This window comes from Desmodus rotundus, chromosome 12, assembly GCF_022682495.2.
Source record: "Desmodus rotundus isolate HL8 chromosome 12, HLdesRot8A.1, whole genome shotgun sequence".
In the NCBI taxonomy this organism is placed as follows: domain Eukaryota; kingdom Metazoa; phylum Chordata; class Mammalia; order Chiroptera; family Phyllostomidae; genus Desmodus; species Desmodus rotundus.
This window is the reverse complement of record NC_071398.1, coordinates 95,525,137-95,543,095: the sequence shown is the minus strand read 5'-3', so window position 1 is coordinate 95,543,095 and position 17,959 is coordinate 95,525,137. Positions and strand designations below refer to the sequence as shown.

General features: G+C 43.5%; 1 protein-coding gene and 1 pseudogene across 7 annotated transcripts in view; one reads left to right on the top strand and one right to left on the bottom strand.

Moving 5' to 3' along the window:
- Positions 1 to 17,959, top strand: part of RABGAP1L (RAB GTPase activating protein 1 like) — a 446,160-nt gene that overhangs the window by 332,089 nt on the left and 96,112 nt on the right. For 5 of the 7 annotated variants that reach the window (XM_053916149.2, XM_053916150.2, XM_053916154.2 and 2 more), the window contains one exon: positions 11,083 to 11,211. In XM_053916149.2, the coding sequence (XP_053772124.1) occupies positions 11,083 to 11,211 (129 nt within the window). Of the gene's footprint in view, positions 1 to 4,335; positions 4,519 to 11,082; positions 11,212 to 13,240; positions 13,526 to 17,959 lie in introns of those variants that run through there. The other 2 variants (XM_071219848.1, XM_045189435.3) reach the window with 2 other exon arrangements.
- On the bottom strand, positions 1,158 to 1,650 carry LOC112298336 (male-enhanced antigen 1 pseudogene; annotated as a pseudogene).

Sequence of the window (17,959 nt, the reverse complement as noted above, 5' to 3'; positions counted from 1 at the left end):
TCCTGCCCACGTCCAGTGACTGTGCATGCCGTGTGGTGAGGCTCAGGAGGGGCACTCAGGCACGGGGTCTGATAGGGCTGCACCCCTGTCCCCTGCTTCCGCCCTCCAGAGTGAGGCTTCAGTTCTGTAGACCAGCAATTTTCGACCTTTTGCATCTCATGCACCCATAAACTAATTACGAAAATTCTGCAGCATACCAAAAAATGTATTTTGTGCTGGTCTGACAAAAGAATAGGTATAATTCCAATTCATTCACACCAGATGGCCACTGTTGTGTTGGCTGTTGTCATTTTTTATTTGACAACCTAAGGGGTAGGAGGTCAGTGCCCCTGTCTAAATAGTCAGGGATTACATGTTTTAAATAGTCGTGTGGCCCCTCTGGTTGACAGTCGCTGCTTTAGTCCTGGCTTTGGGGCCACCTCCTGGTCCTTTTTTCTTTCCTCTCACTCTGCCTCATTATATGATTCATTCATATTTCCCAGGTTATCTTCAACTTGCCATTGAACTTCCTTGACAGAAATCTTCTTAGATCTTTGTGATAGTATAAAGAAATGTGAGGCATCGTGTATTTTTAACCGATAAACTCAGAAGAGTTTCTTATCATTGATTTCATTTTTGGATTACTTTGTAACTCCCAATTTTCTTTCTCAAAAGTGTGCTGGATTCATTGTTGAATCTCGTCAGCAATAAGTGAGTGATTTGGAGAGCTGGTGAAAGATGGGGAAATGCTCACTGAGACAAGGACTCTTCCAGGGCTTTGAAAATTCCAGAGATCACTTCTTTCTTTTCACCAAGTGATGTTCTAAGAGTATTTTACCTTATATTTACCAGCAGCCTATTCTCAAAGGACAACTTGGAAACAGGACCAGGTTTGGAAAATCGTGGAAATTGTGAAAGCAAGGATGATGCTTTTGTTTGTTTTCCGTGTGCATAGGGCACCTTATTTTCTGTAAAGTGGTGTGTGCTGAGGCGAGCGGGGCTCGGGCACATGTCCCCACAGGTGCGTCACAGTCGGTGGGTTTCAGAGAAGTCTGCTTGGCCTTGAAGTGCAGAGGGAGGTGGGAGATGAGGACGCAGGCGACACCTCAGATGCATTCTGTTCGCTGCTGGTTCTGGCCTGGAGCGAGCATAGGGAGATGAGGCAGTTCTCAGTGTGGTCATTTCCAGACAGGGAATGCCTCCCAGGCTTGGAGGGACCACACCTTCCCCCTGGGCATTTGGTATAACCCCAGCCCAGGCCGGAGCCCCCTTGTGGCAGGCTTGCACCAGCCTTTGCTCTTTCCCCCAACTCTGCATGTTCTGGGCCCACAGGAATGGAGCTGTGGTTGCTCTGTGCTGTGGCTCCCTCCTCACCCTCATCCTCACTCTTCAATGGCGGGTCCAGCACATGAAGAACCTGCATCCACTCCTGTGTGTCAGCAGCTGTATCTTCTCCATCCCCCACGGTGCCAGCTGGGCCTCCCCTGGCTCAGGATCTTGGTCTAGGAGCTGGGAGGAGTTGCCACCTGAGCCTACTCTTCCTCAGGATCCTCATCTCTCCAATCCCCAGTGCCTTCTGCAGGGCCTGGTGCGGCCCTCGCTCCTCAGCCTGATCAGGGTAGGGACACCCTGGATCCGTGCTATCTCCCTGCCAACCACCACCGCTGTCATCCCAGCAGGGGTTGACTGCTCAGAGCCCGAGACAGCCCCTGCCCCTGCACCTCCTCAAGGATAATGCACTTTTTAGGAAAAGCATGATGGAGAGATTGGGGAAACTGAAATACGATTATTTGTAGTGTCTCTCACACAGCATTTGGTTAATATACCTGTTTTAAGTGTAACTTGTTTTGCTCATTACAGTGTCACATGTTAACTACTAGCATTTCCTATTCAGTACATACAGGTTTAACTTCTTTTGTGAGCATTAGAGCCAGACTGTATAGTTCCAAGGTCTACAGATTCATTTTTACTTCTTTTTACCAGAAACCTTGGGGCAAGAAGTGGGACAAGAAGTTTTTTGTCTCTGGTTTACATAAGAAAAAGCAATGCTTCTGCTAGGGCTCTTTGAGACCAAGTCAGGTGGGTGAAAGCATCTCCCCCTGTTTTTTAAAAAAAGCAATCAGAAAGAAATCTTGTACGCAGAGGAGTCAGTGAATTCCTCCTCCCTCTGGGAGTCAGAACAGTCCCCTTGTCCTTAACTGGGACGTGTCTGTGGCAGGTACTTGTTAACTCACAGAGCGGCAGCGGTCCCCTCGCACAACATCTCCTGCTGAACTTCAGTGTGTAGTAAACAAGACAGGAGTGGAGCTGCCCCTGTGTGTGTTCATGTGCGTGTGTAGGGTGGAGGTGAACAGCGCAGAACCTCTTCCCTCCTCCTGAGAGTCTTCCCCTCCAGCTGAGCCAGCCCCCACCCTGGTCACCCGGCAGTTACCTCCTCCAGCACCTAAGGACCTGGGATTTTATACGTAGAATATGCTCACACTGCTGGTCATTTTCCATTAAAATCTTTACTTTGTATGGTTTTTAAGGAAATTTTTTAGGAAGAAATAAAGGCTTGACAACAACATACAGATATCTTAGTTTAGATATTTTGTCTATTAGTACTTTAAATATTTAACCGAGAAAACTTTTGTTTCCCTGAGGTTTTAGAAAAAGAAACCAAACAATATTCTGCTAAGGAAAGCAATATTTCCCTTTAACCCAGTTCCATAATTAGCTTACTTTTCTAACCAAGGTCACAGAAGTCTTCTGGTAAATGTTCGTGTTTTGCTGCCTGCAGAGGTCTGGAACTTTCTGGAATGCTTTAGCGAACTAAGAGCCAGGAGGAAGTTGCTTGGGCCCTCTCAGCACCGGTTACTTGGCTTCTTACTGCCGCTGTCCTGGAGGGACCAGCCTGGTCTCCTGGGACTGGCTGCGGAGCCGCCACACCAGGGGCCTGCACACGCAGTAACTGTCGGACTGGGTTAGGGAACTGTCCCTAAGGGGACCCGTTCCTTTGGCCTTCATTTGGCTACCACTGATTGTTTATGTCTAATAAATGAACACCACACTTTAATTCTGAGACTGTGAAGTTTTCGACTAGGGGCAATTTCCAGTTATATTATTAGTGGGGAAGGGTTAATGTGACCGGAGTCTATCAAAACAATGTTTTGGACTATTAACGGAGTGTCTGTCAAGGCCTGTGACTCAAGAAAGTTATTTTTACTTTGGAATCTCAACTTTAGCAGTTATTAGTAGATTGTAGGCTTTTGTTTTGTCGCACTGTGTACTTGTAAAGCATGCCCAGGCTTCCCAGAGGGCTGAAGTGCTTCTGCACACCTCGCATTGCAAAAAGTCGTGGGCGCACAAACACTTCGACCCCAGGGTGTGTCACTTCTTGGATGCTGAGTCCTTGCTCTTGGTCCACCCCCTCTCATTTTCCCCTAAACCTCTCTTCAGTCGAGATTTCAGTAACCTTAGAAGGATTAGAGCTTTCAACTTTGAATATGCAGTATAGAATCAGGATTTCATCTGTTGTCGTTGTTAGAAAGCAAGAGTGGTAAAGGTCAGCCTCTTGGCTGGCAGGCTGTCTGATTTCTCTGTGAGCATCACATGCTAGGAGAAGCTAGTTCATCTGTCTGTGGGCTTAGGATTCAACAGCATAAGCTGTCAGACGAGCACTGATTGAAGGTGGACCAGGAGGGGAAGCGCATCTGTCCGACGCTCGCCATTGGCTTCTTATTACAGCATTCTCCCCCGAGACACGCTCTGCATGCTCATTCACCGACCTCCTCCTCTTCCCTCCCCTGCCTCGCCTACCCCTTCATTACTGATTCACAGCGACAGGCAGTGGTGGCGGTGGTGGCGGTGGCGGCGGCAGCAGCAGCAGCAGCAGCAGCAGCAGCAGCAGGGCTGCTTGTCACGAATCAAGGATTGCAATGAGCTCATCCTTTTTCTCCTTGCAGCCTCACAACTGCCCTGGCTTCCTGGCTACTGCTGCTGTCTGCTCACACACGGACACACACAGACACAGACACACATACGCACAGCATGCACACACGCTAGACCCTTCTGAGCAGCTTGTACGTTTTGACACATGGATCTGAACTCTCCTACGTCACTCTTGGCCATTTTCTTGCATTCGATTGCTTTTGCTGTTTTTCATTGAGATCAGTATTTGATTTTATTCTCCAGTCTACTTTGGGGCTCTTGCACCGTGGCTAAATTAGCCAAAATGTTTTTCTTGTGGAGACATTAGCTGGCAATTGCCAGCACAGACCGGCTTGTTGTGTGCTCCTGGGGAGACCTCAGCGAGGCTCCCCTCCCACTGCACCTCTTAACATCGTGGATGAGAGACCCAGCCTCCTCAGTCTGGATACCTGCGTACTGCTCATGGAGCAAGGGGTGCCCTGCCCAGCCCCAGCTGCTAAGCTCACGCCTCCTGTCAGAAAGTCCCAGGACATGCACGACGAGAGGACCAAGCTGGTGAATGAGTATGCGTGTCGCGTGCTGGAACTTCTGGGGATGGGGCATCGTCTGTTTGTGCCTCGGCTTCTGGCGGTGAGACTGTTTTTCATTGAACTTCATTTGGGGGGAGTCTGCTACCCTCCCTGAGAATTCCTTGTGTCCTGGAGGAGCTCGCAGTCTTCTGGTTTTTTCTCCTTTCTCACTCAACTGAGAAGGAAGTGCAAGTGGCTGCGGCCAGGGGCTCTGCCCCAGCCGGGTCCCTGCCACTCCTAATTGGCTGGAGGAGCTAGGGCTCTCTTCTCAGAGCCCAGGGCCACACTAGTGGCACTATCTCTGTGGCAGCCACAAAAAAAAAAAAAAAAAAAAAAAAGGTTTTTCTGGCTGGCCCAGCTCAGCAGTAAAGCAGAATTCTCAAGTGCTAGTGTTCTGTTCCTGTATCTCCAAAGGGTTAAATTTTACAACAGACTTTGCTACTTATCTAGACTGCGTGGTTTGCTTTCTGACTTCCCCATTTGATTGCCAATTGGATTTTTTTTTTTTTGGATAGGGAATTTTACCCCCTAAAAACCCTTGTTTAGGAAATTGTAGATTTCTTTCCCAGAATGTTCGAGTTGTGTGCCTATGAAACCGCTTCAAACTGTTGGGTCTGTGCCATGACTCTGGGAAGTCTGGCTGGCTCATTTTTTGATTTCCTGAACAAGAGAAAAATCACCTTTCCTTGCTTCCTACCAAGGGTTAAAATTAAATACCCACAATCACTGGTGCAGGGCTCTTTTTCAGTGGTTCGAGAGCTTCACCTAGCACTGTTCCATAACGCAATTGGTCTGCAGTGGTCCTATACTATTATTCGGAGTAATTTAGCTTTGTCTATTTTATATAATGGAGTTGAATGCCTTTCCGACTATTCCCTCATTGTGGTTCTCTCCCATTTGAGTCTTTTCAAAAGTACGATGTTGACTTAACTGAATTTAACTCTTTTCTCTCACGTATTTCCCTCCAGTATAGTTCATCTCTGTTTACATTTATCTTTACCATTATTAATTGTCTCCCTGTATGTATTTGCACACACATGTAATCTTAACAGACATGTTAGGCAGCTGCATACATAAGTAATGTGTCACCCTGAAGAAAGTCTGTTTATCATTCCAAGATGAAGTTAGATACGGTGACTAGCATACAGTTATAGGGGGGGAGGGTCGTGTTTTTGAGAAATATAGTTCCTTTGACATCTAAGAAAGAAATAAAGAGTTCAATACCTGTTTTAATGCCCAGGTGAGATCATCAATACTCATTAGATTTTGTTTCCCTGAATCACATTTTTTTTTCTTAATAAAGGAGAAAAGTGAAGATTCTTGATTCTGGTAGAAGGTTTTTGTTTTTTCAGTGAAAAAATTTTAAGTGAAGTAAAATTTTTAAGTGAAATAACAAGTATATTTCAGGGGCTCTGACATGAAGAAGTGCTAATGTGTATTTCAACAAGTTCTCTGCATCTCTTTGAGGACTCGGCTTTGGCCGCATACGTTCCTAAAGGCTGCTCAACTTTGTGCCACAGGAGCACGAACGGGCGACTTCCCAGTAACCTGGGGCTGCCACGCTTTGGCATTTACGCTTCCCATGTTCTGAAGGAAAAGAGAAACTGGTGACTAAGAATGCCTCTCATACGCAGATGTGCGTCAGAGAAGAGTTTGAGCTGCCGCCGGTTGAAAACAAATTGTCAACGATAAAGTCCACTGGGAGTTAGGTTCCCAAGCTTCAGGTCTCAGGGAGGTCACGTGTGTATCCGTATGTTTTAAATGTGAACGCACGCGGGTTCCACACAACTGAGCAAAGTCGGCTTGGTCGCCCAGTTAGGCATGTGAGGAAGCACATCCCTTGGGCTGTTTTGGGCTCTGACATTCGGGGTCCAGGTCCTAGTGCCACGTGCGTGATGTGTGCAGAGCGTATGCCGAGTTGTCCACAGGGCCACGGAAGGCTCTGGGGGTGGTGTGCAGCGCTGTGCTCGCGGGGCGACACTCTGCATGTTGGCGAGCTGCGTGCCCTTTCGCTGGCAGCATGGCTGTGGGTTGGGCTCAGCCACCCAGTGGTCTGCTGCTCGAAGTTCAGCTTGTCCGCCAGGGGAGTACGGTTGTTCAGCCGTGTCTGGGTGGGCTGGTCAATGATGCGGGACCGATGGCCGACCTGCCCGGGGTGATCCTGTGAGGACTCCTGCCACCTGCGACATTGGGTCTTTCCATTAGCAGACGAGAGGGCGGGCACTGGAGTTTGGGTCTTGCTTCATGTTTTCAACGTGAAAGTGTGTGGGTTAAACACATAAAAACACCTGATTTTACCTTAAAGCTCCCAGTGGTTATTTTTTTCATGTGAGACAACCTAACTTCTTTTTCTTATTTTTTTTATTTATTTATTTTATTTTTTTAAAATATATTTATTGATTATGCTATTACAGTTGTCCCATTCCCCCCCCACTCCACTCCATCCTGCCCACCCCCCTCCCTCCCACATTCCCCCCCTATAGTTCATGTCCATAGGTCATACTTATAAGTTCTTTGGCTTCTACATTTCCTACACTATTTTTACCCTCCCCCTGTCTATTTTCCAACCTAACTTCTTAACGAACTGACCAAATCAAAGGAGGTGAATCTAGACGGTGCTGTGTGATAGAGGTATCGGCCCGGTTCACAGAGGGGCCGCGCCAGCCCGCTAGGGCACCGAGTGCGTTCGCAGGGCGCGCTTACTGTCCTTCGGAGGACACCTTCCCTTTCATAAATCAGCTACAAGTTTCTCACCATCCATACTAACAAAAGGCCTAAAATCTGAGGTAGACTCACCACGTAAATGTTTTGTTGGTGAAATTAAAACACCAAAACGATATACAGGTAACTTAGACACCAGCTAGGTAATGCTTCCCTCTTCTAAAGCCTGTGCCTCCAGATGATTCTCAGACCTCAAAAGCGGTTCTCAGCTGAACAGAAACCCTGTTAGACACTCTGTGTAACTAAATAGAAAAGCCATTTGTGGTGAAAACAGGGAAGATGAGAAAGTGGATCATGCCTAGATTTCTGTTTTCAACTAATTCCCCAAAATAATCGAACCTAGAATTTGCTGCTTATCAGAGGCCCTTAAAGAATGGCTTCTCATCCAGGAATCATAGAGGTTCGGAATGGAAGCACCTAGAAAACCCTGAGAGGTTAGAGCTCTCCCTCTCCACACACCACACCTCCTTAAAACAAATCACTTTAAAATGTGATGCTCTTGCACTGAATTTTTCAGTGGGAAAACACACTCAAAATGGTATCAGCAATGGCACTACCAGAGTCCACACCCTTGTAAGTGCGCGAAATGTGGAGAAGGAGGAAAGCTTCACTCTCCTCACGTGCAGCGTCTCCTCTCCCCTCGACGTGACTGGGGTCATTTTCAGACCACGACGCATGGATTGCAGCCATGGCTGCACTTTCACATGACACCCAGGCACGTGCACAGTGAGTCCCCAGGACTGTCAGGCCAGGGAGGGTGAACGGAGACAGGCGACGCTTCAGCCGTCCCATTAGTAGCTGGTTTGAGGTTCCACTTTGGTCAAACTTGTCATGATATCAAATTACATCCTAGTTTGTTTGTTTGTTTTTGATTCGTAGACTTTCTGAAACCATTACTTTTAAGCGGGGAGTGAAGGAGCAGAGGAGAGAGTATGTTTCCATTTCTACCTTTGTCATTAACGGCTGCAAGGATAGCTCATTGGAGAGAGATTACAATTCTTCAAAGAAGTCGGAAACCCCAATGTAGAAGTTGCATGTAGACTTCTGATGTGGCCCAAATATAAACATCAATTATATATCAAAATGAGTCTTAAATCCACTTCCTAATTTGCATTTAATAAATGTTGATTTATGAATATTTTTTAAAGATTTTATATATTTATTTTTAGAGGGGGGAAGGGAGGGAGAAAGAGAGGGAGACAAATATCAATGTGTGGTTGCCTCTTGTGTGCCCCCTGGGCCTGCAACCCAGGTGTGTGCCCTAGACTGGGAATCAAACCTGTGACCCTGTGGTTTGCAGGCTGGCACTGAGCCACACTAGCCAGGGCTATAAATGTTGATTAAAAAAATAAATAAAACAAAACACTGGATCTGCTTGAAGTGGAGCCTTGGCGAACTCACAGACCAGGTGTGTGTGGTATCACTTGTGTGCCTAGCAGTTTGGTTCATTCCTTTTACTGGAGGGGTGGGAGGGATGTGTAGGGTGTCATCCGCCTTAGCTTCGTCCTCCGGGTATTTCTTTCTACCTACCTGAAAGGAAAGAGAAGTTGGAATTGTTTAAGTGTTTTTAACCGTCCGAGTTATCTTTTTATAATCTGGAAGATGTTGTTAGTAAACAGGTTCCCTATCTGAGTGTTAGTAGAGCCACTAATTTTCAAAAGTTATCACTTATTAGTTCTTATGTAAAAGCTGGTGGAGTTCTTTCTTTTATTTTTCAAGGGAAGAAAACATGTCTTTGCTTATTCAGATTTTTCTATTTCTTGTCTATTGTATATTCTGGCTGACATTACTCAACAAATAATATCAGGAAGGTGATGGTATTTTCATTACTTTACTCTTCCCTCACTATTGTTCTGAAGGCGATATAGAAAAGCTTAAAGAATTCCCCGGTTGAAGAACAGCCTTTCCAGTTTCAGTTGATTCGCCTGGCCATGAGATTCTTTGTAGAGAGCGCAGGTGGAGAGTGGTACCCAGGAGGGAGGAGCGGGGTGGGGGGGCAGTGATGGAGGACCCTGTGGGCAGTGGTAGAAACTTGGGTTTCATTCAGAGAATGGTAAGAACCCTTGGAGGGCTCTACGTAGAAGGATGATGTGATCTGAAAGGGCGTCATGGGGCTGCTATCAGGAGAGTGCACTGCGGGGAGCAAGAGTGGAAACGGGGACCAGTCAGGGGCTCCCGCGGTGGCTTGCCTGAGAGACGACAGTGGCCAGGACCAGAGTGCTGATGACAACAACTTAGACCCTGTTATGAGCAGGAGTCTCTCCGACTTCCTTATACACTTTCAGTGCGGTCTTTGTGGTTAACAACTCCACTTCTGAGTTTAGTAAAGTAATATTTTGAACTAATGCATAGTTATGTGACTTCTAGCCACCATGTTTTTTTTTTTTCCCATTTTATTACTGAAGTTTTGGATAATTCAGTACAGACTCTTAAAGCATCCAGTTTGTTTTTGGATTACTTATGTGTTATTGAGTCTGCCTACATCTGTAATTTGTATCACAATATTTGCCAAAAATTGCTTATAGTTGTTCATTAATATCCTTAATGTCTTTCTTATTACAAAATCTTTCCTGTAGAAAATACAACAAAAATATAAAGAAAAAAAATATACAACCGTAATCTTACCCCCCAGAGAAACATTTTATTTCATTTCCTTCTAGTCTTTTTTCTGTGCATGCACATATTTAGAAGTAATTGTTATTTATTAAGGAAGTAAGTTTTGCAAACGGTAGTTTTCTTGAGAAGTTCAGCAGTTGAGTGGCTTGCTTCATTTACTTTTTTTATTTGACATTTTATTTTATTTTAAAGATTTAATTTGTTTACTTTTAGAGAGAGGGGAAGGGAGGGAGAAAGAGAGGAAGATAAACATCATTGTGTAGTTGCCTCTTGAGTGCCCCCTACTGGGGACCTGGCCTGCAACCCGGGCACATGCCCTGGCTAGGAATCGAACTGGTGAACCTTTGGTTTTCAGGCCAGTGCTCAATCCACTGAGCTACACCAATTCTGGGCTTGTTTTTGATTAAACGTGTGGGGGCGGCATGAATTAATAAGATCATACAGGTGTCAAGTGCACATTTCTAGGCCTGTCATCTGTGCATTGCATTGAGTGCCCGCCACCCAAGTCACATCTCTTCTGTCACCGAATGTTTGGTCTGCTTTCCCCTTTCCTACCTCCCACCCCTTCCCTCTGGTCACCATAGCATTCCTTTTTTTTTTAAAAGATTTTATTTATTGATTTTTAGAGAGAGGGGTAGGACGGAGCAAAGAGAGGGAGAGAAACATTGATGTGAGATGGGACTGTTGGTCAGTTGCCTCTCATATGCACCCCAACCAGGGACCTAACCTGCAACCCAGGTAGGCGCCCTGGCCGGGAATCGACAGTCAGGGCAACCATAGCATTCTTTAAGGTATGTGATCAAATTCTTCTTTTCATCACTTGAGCTGCCGAAAAAGCCATCCTCCAATTAGGTGTTTATTATGTAACTCTGATGTGCTTTGATTGCATTGTCTGTGTCTTCTTCAGCCAGCTTTGCAATACTATGTTTAAAATGCCCGTAAAGCCACAGATTAGTCCCAGGGTTAAATTTTTTTTTTCTTTTCTTGCATTTTTCTTCTCTCAGAGCTATAACTTGGTTAGCTTTGCCAGGATCCACCATTCAAATCTTTAGGTAATATAAATTAAATGTGTTAGCCTGTTAATTAATTCTTAGATTGCTTCTAGGATTTATGGCAACTTATTTCAACTTACAGTAAAGAGGTTAGAGATCTCTTTCTCAAATTTTTTAGAACTAGCCTAGATATTAGCTGTAAAAATGCATCATGGAAACTAGAAATTCTTTTTTCAGTGTGTTTGTCATGAATGCAGGCTAAAACGTGGTGACGATTCTGGGTGATTATTTTGCAGACCTCAAAGGAAGATCTTCTGCAGGCTGATTTTGAAGGTGCTTTAAAGTTCTTCAGAGTTCAGCTTCCAAAGAGATACAGGGCAGAGGAGAATGCAAGAAGATTGATGGAGCAGGCCTGCAATATTAAGGTAAGATGCACAAATTTATATATAATAAAGGTGGAACTTGAATGCATAATAACATGGCAAATTATGTAAGAGCTAGTCCCTGTGTGTCACTGGATTTTGACTGTTGAAGGAAATGTTGGTGTGTGTGAACTAGTCTCTCTCAGACTTTCTTGTCAGGCTGATCAATATATAGTAGCTGTACCTTCTAATAGTTGGCGGGTTCGGGTGGTAACAATAGGAAGACTAACATTTATTGAATAGGTCAGGCTCTCGAATGGGCTGCTGTGATAGTGGTTTCTATAGCAGCAGACGAAGTATTTAGCTTTGGACATCTGTTTTTAAATGATTTAGGACAAAGCAAAACAAGCCTGCTTAGACTCCTTTCAAGGGACGTGGGAAGCTTTGAGTCTCAACTTACCCATTCGCATCCCATACCGACCAAATGACTAGATACATTGCTCCTTATTGTATGTCTGATAAAACTATACACATTGCATGAAATAATTTGAAGTAGAAATCTCTGTGCAGAAAGTTTTGGTTTTAAGAGAGATCACCTTTAAAAAAAATTAGCACCAATTTATTGATATTAACTCTTGTACCTAGGTAATATTCTTCCCTAAACATGACATTAATATAAATTTCTTTTCTGAACAACCAGCAAAGATCCCAGGTCTTATGGACCTTATATTCTTGCATAAGGAAACGCAATAACCAACAGAGTAAATAAAGACTATATCTACTCTGTTAGCAGGTGATAAATAGCTATGGAGGAAGAAAAAGTAGGGAAAATGAGTAAGATGGGGTTGGTGGGGAAGGGGGAGCTACTGCTGCTATTAGGTGGGGTGGACCTCCCTGAGCAGGTGAAGGTGCTGGGCTCCTCATGGGGAAGTCTGGGGGAGAAGCATCCTGGCAGAAGCAATATGCGAGTTCCAGGGCCCTGAGGTTGGCTCAGGACTGGTGGGTTTGAGGAACAGCTACAAGGCCAGTGTAGCTGGAGCGAAGTGAATGAAAATGAGAGTAACAGGAGAGGGAGTTAGAGAGCCCATCGAAATGTTGACCATTGTGAGGACTTGGGCTCTCCTTTGAGGGAAGTGGCAGCCCTGGGGGAGCCTGGAGTGGAAGAGGGATGTTCTCTGCCTGAACTTAGAGGGTCACAGTGCCCGCTGGGCTGAGAACAGTCTACAGAAGGGTAGGAGTAGCAATAGGGACCTCAGAGGGGGTTTTGCAGTGTTGCCTGTTGAGAAATGGCAGTAGAGAGTGATAGGAATAGGGATGGAGAACGGGTAGAGATGTAGGCGGTTGGAACCTGGGTTATAATTTTGAAGGGAACTGAATTCACAATATATGTTGCATGGGTGTAAGAGGAAAGGAGGAGCCAAGGGGATTGCAGAGACTTTGGGCTGAGCAAGTGGAAGATAGAGTTGCCATCGACTCATTCAGGCTCATTACTTTTAATGTACTCTGACAGTACATTTAAGCACCATACCCCTGTAACACTTCTGCACTGAATTTTAACTTACCTTAATGTGTTTTCTGAATGTTAAGATGTACAATTCAGTACTGAAAGTAAATAACTGAAAAAATTATATTGTCTTTCAAATGAACTCTACTTGGAAAGAGATCATTTTCCAAAGGTATTAAGAAAGGTAGACCTTTGAAGTCTGGATCCTGAAATGCGGAATTTTAAAGCATTCTGGCCCGAGTGTTCTATGTGGCCCGGCCAAGTGACTAGGTGTGAGCCACGGTTATGTGTAGGCTTTGAAGATGCACTCCAGGGGTCCTAGTGGCTTTGATTGATTTCGATTGAAACTTGATAGGTAGTCTTCAGCCAGATAATTGTGCCAGAGCTGTCAGAAAAAAGTATTGTAAACTGGCACAGTGCTGTAGGAATCTATTAAAATAAAACAGTCGTTTCTAAGAATGAGAGTACGGAGTTAAGAGATACAAGTGAGGTAGAAAGTTTAATGTTTTCAAGGGAAATCTTGTAATATTAGAAAATCATTCAGAATGAAAAACCCAGGAAAACCATGCAAAAATATGAACTTCACAGGGCGAGATTTTCCCAAGGTATTTTATGGAGTTCCTCGGAGGGAGAAGGTACCAGTCGCTAAGACAGACCGTGGGATCTCAGAGACTCGGAAACACGAAGTCAAAGTCCAAGTTCAAACTGCGGCCTGAACGGCCTGCTCCTGGTGAAGGGCTGCAGTGCACGCACAGTGGTCTTTGTGGCCACAAATGGATGGATACAGATGTTCTGAAAGTAATAACAGGCTTGTTACTTCGTTTTGTTTGGGGGTTTGTTTGTTTTTTCATTATCTAAGGAGAATGACTTTTTCTCAGATATTTAAAACAGCGCCCCCCAGGACATCATTTTTTTATTAAGGTATAATTGATGTAACATTGTTAGTTTCATATGTATGACATAATTATTCAGTATGTTTCCATATCGTAAAATGGTCATCACAATAAGTCCAGTTAAAATCTGTCACCATACATAATTAGTTTTCTTTTCTTGTGGTGAGAACTTTCAAGATCCTCTCTCCTAGCTACTTTCAAATACGCAGTATGCTACTATTAACCACTGTCAGCATGCTGTGTATTACATCCCCATGACACACCCCCTTTACCGTTAGAAACTTGTACCTTTTGACATCCTTCACCCATTTTGCCCACCCATCACACCCGGCTTCAGGCCATGACCAATATGTCCTCTGTATCCATGAACTTGGTTTGTTTGTTGTTTTTAGGTCCCACATATAAGTGAGATCATATGGCACTTCTCTCTTTCTGGCTGACTTCCTTCACTGAGCATCATGCCCTCAGGGTCCATTCATATTGTCACAATGTCAAGATTCCATTCTCTTTCTGGCCGACAGACAGCGTTGCATTGTGTGTACGCACACGTTTTCTTTATTCATGCATCCAGCAGTGGGCACTGAGGTTGTTTCCCTGTCTTGGCTGTTGTAAATAATGTTGGAGTGAATGTATCTTTTTGAGTTAGCATTGTTGGTTTCTTCAGATAAATACCTGGAAGTGGAATTGCTAAGTCATATAGTAGTTCTAATTTTAATTTTTTTGAGGAACCTCCATACTTTTTTCCAGAGTGGCCGCACCAACTTAGAGGCTCACCAATAGCACATGAGGATTCCCATTTCTTCACATCCTTGCCAACATGTGTTTTTGGTAATAGCCACACTAGCAGGTGTGAGAGAGGGCATCTCACTGTGGTTTGGGTTTGTATTTCCCTGATGATTAGTGATGTACCTGGGTTTTTGTGTTGTTTTTTTTTTCCAATTGGTTCTCACATGAGTTCTTATATATTTTGGGTATTAACCCCTTATCAGAGATGTGACTTGCAGATATTTCTCCCATTCAGTAGGCTGTCTTTTCATTTTGTTGATAGTTTCCTTTGCTGTGCAGAAGCTTTAGTTTGATATAGTCCCACTTGTTTCTTTTTGCTTTTGTTACCTTTGCCTTTGGTGTCAAATCCAGTTATTGCCAAGAGCAATGTCAAGAGGTGTACCACCTACATTTTCTTACAGGATAGAGGTTTCGGGTCTTACATTCAAACTTTAATACATTTTGAGTTAACTTTTGTGTAAGGTCTAAGGCAGGGGTCCAGTTTCATAGTTTTGCATGTGGATGCCCAGTTTCCCAGCACCATTTATTGACGAGACTTCCTTTCCCATTGTCACATACTGATTGACCATAGATGCAAGGGTTTATTTCCAGGATTGATCTATATGTTCCATTGATCTGTAAGTCTGTTTTTCTGTCTGTGAGTACCACACTGTTCTAATTACTATAGTTTTGTAGTATAGTTGGCATCAGGGAGCATGATTCCTCCAGTTTTGTTTTTTCTCATCTTTGCTTTTGCTCTCTGGGGTCTTTGTGGTTCCGTACAAATTTTAGGATTGTTCATCTGTGGATGTTTCTGTAAAGAGTGGCATTGGGACTTTGATGGGGATTGCATTGAATCTGTAGATTGCTTTGGGTAGTATGGACATTTTAACAATATTAATTATTTTAGTCCACGAGCATGCAATATCTTTCCATTTATTTGTATCTTCTTCACTTTTTTCATCATTATCTTATAGTTTTCAGTGTACAGATCTCTCACCTCCAAAGTATTTTGTTCTTTTCAATGCAATTATAAATTTTTAAATTTCTTTTTCAGATAGTTCATTATTAGCGTATGGAAATGCAACAGATTTTTGTATATTGGGTTTGTAGCACAGAACGCTGCTTTATAGCATGTGACTGTGAGGCAGATGTGAGGGGACATTGAGGGAGCACAGTGCTAAGGGACTGTGCTGGGACTAGAACGTAGGTCTATGACCTGAGACTTAAAACAATTTTTAAACTGAGACCTACACCTTTAAAGTAGCTTTTTCATTAAGACCTTGACCATACATACACACACACACACACACACACATCTGAAGAGATACTTACCCTTACATATGTGATGCACTCTGATTTTTCTCTTTTACTGTATCCTATTGTATCCTATTTCATTTTAAACTTCTCCCCCGCCCCCAAGAAAAATCCCCAAACCAAAAAGCTAGTCACAACCTACTAAATGGGTTCCACAATGACTTGCAGTTTTGAAAAACCCCTAAGGCCTACCCCACCGTTCACACCTCCTCCCCCTGCCATTCCCATCTGTACAACCTGTGAGAGGCTGTGGGGCGCGAGGCTGAGTGATGGCAGCGGGGGCGGGCTGAGGATGTGAGTCAGCGCGCCCTCATCACAGCAGTGCACACTGGCACCTGGGAAGTTTAGGACGTGATGGACTCACAGACCGAGGCTCTGTGTTAGCATTCGTGGGCTGTGGGGGTGGGGGGAGGCAAGAAAGCTGAATCACAACTTCTTATCTACAGCCTGTTTCAGGTTACAGATACATTTCTGTCACAATAATAAAAGTTCTTTTTAAAACTTTAATTATTTTTAAAGTCAGTATTTGTCTATGGTTCTATTTTCTTCAAATGCAATGTTCTCATTTAATTACCTAACAAAATAAGACTATACTTTCAGGGATCGTTTCTACAGTTTGTTAATTATCCAACAAAATTAATCACTTCCTCTAACTTGAAGGCACTAGGTGGATGATCAGTGATGTCAGTAAGCTGACAGGCTTTTCAATGTACGTGGCGGGTGCCAGTAACAATGAACTTGCGAGCTGTGTGTGGTTTACTTCTGAGTGCACCCGCAGGGTGTATTAATAGACCACGTGGGATTAGATCAATGTCAGGAATATCTTTTGGTATTTGTTTTTTCTAACTTAACTAACATGATTTCAAATTATACTGTCTCTCACTTCCTATGGCTTCAGCCAGACTAAAATCAGAAACTATGTTGACCCATCAGTGTTTTTGGAAACGTCATTCGGTTACTTAATACTTAATGTATGAATACCCTGCCCTTTCCCAGGGAGTCAGCTTTCATTGAATATAGTCATGGAATCATCACCTTATAGTTAAAAAATCTTCCATTGTTTAGCTTCTTACACTTGGATCTTGGCTTCATGGACTCTGAATAAGTAGAAATTTGAATTTCTTTATGTAAGCATGAGAGCATTTTGTTTTTCCTGGTGAGACAATATGTAGCTTTCATTGGAGTCTTAAAGGGAACTCTGTGACTCAAAATAATAATGATAATTAGCCTTTGTATTGTGGGACAATCTGAAACTTGTTAATAAGCTAATTATATTTCTGTAGAGCGTAAGAATTCATAAATGGGATACCTGTATTCAAGTGCATATGCACATAACCTTTATAACTATTCTGATGTGACTGCCTTTTTCTGTATATTTTTGTTCGACATTATTTATGTTGTATTAGGTTGAATTGATGAAATTATCATTCTTGTTGGTCAGAAACCATCAGATATTAGACATTGTACATGGTTAAATTCAGTATGTCATGCCTTCTTATGATGCTACAAATAGGTGCTACCTAGGTAAAAGATGAAATATTAAAATTTGACTCTTGTAATTGTAGTCTAATTCACTTAGCTGGCATTGCTCTGATAAGAATAAAAAGGGGAACTAGAAGAGTAAAACATCTGTATATACCTTAGTTTTTTGGACATGTAAACTTACTCTTTAAAGTTTTTTGGGGCAGATAATGTTGCGAATGCCATATTTATGATGGACCTCTTTAGTAGCAAAATTCATCACATACTAAAAATATTATGTTGTTAGATCTTTATAACAGAATATTTTAAAATATAAATCATTTGTATTTTATTAGTAAAATAACTTGAGCAAAATCAAAAGTGCAAAACCTGACATTAAACTAAAATGAGGGAATTAGGAAGGAAAGGTCACTTACTTGGTGCCCACTATTGGCCAGGATCCCTGCAAGGGATCTTACTTCTCAGAGGAAATAAGAGTTAAGGTGGCATCTCAAGGATGCAGGAGTGACGAGTATGTGGGGGATGGGTGGTCCGTGCAAAGAATATGCAGAGGCCCAGGGTGGGAAAACATGGAGCTGTCCAAGACCTAGACTAGAGGTCATGACTGGGAGACAGGGAAGGAGGGGAGCAAATAGAAGCTGAGAGAAGTAAGTAGCAGCCAGACAGCTGGGGCAGAGCCATGTAAACCACAGCAGGCAATTTGATTTTATCCTAGGGGCAGGGGAAGCATGAATGAGTTTCAAGTAGGAGACAGATTTATGTTTTAGAAAGGACATTCTGGCTGCTGTGTGGGGAGTGGATTGGAAGTGGTAAGATTAGATATTGGTGACAGGCCAATTCAGGGACAGTT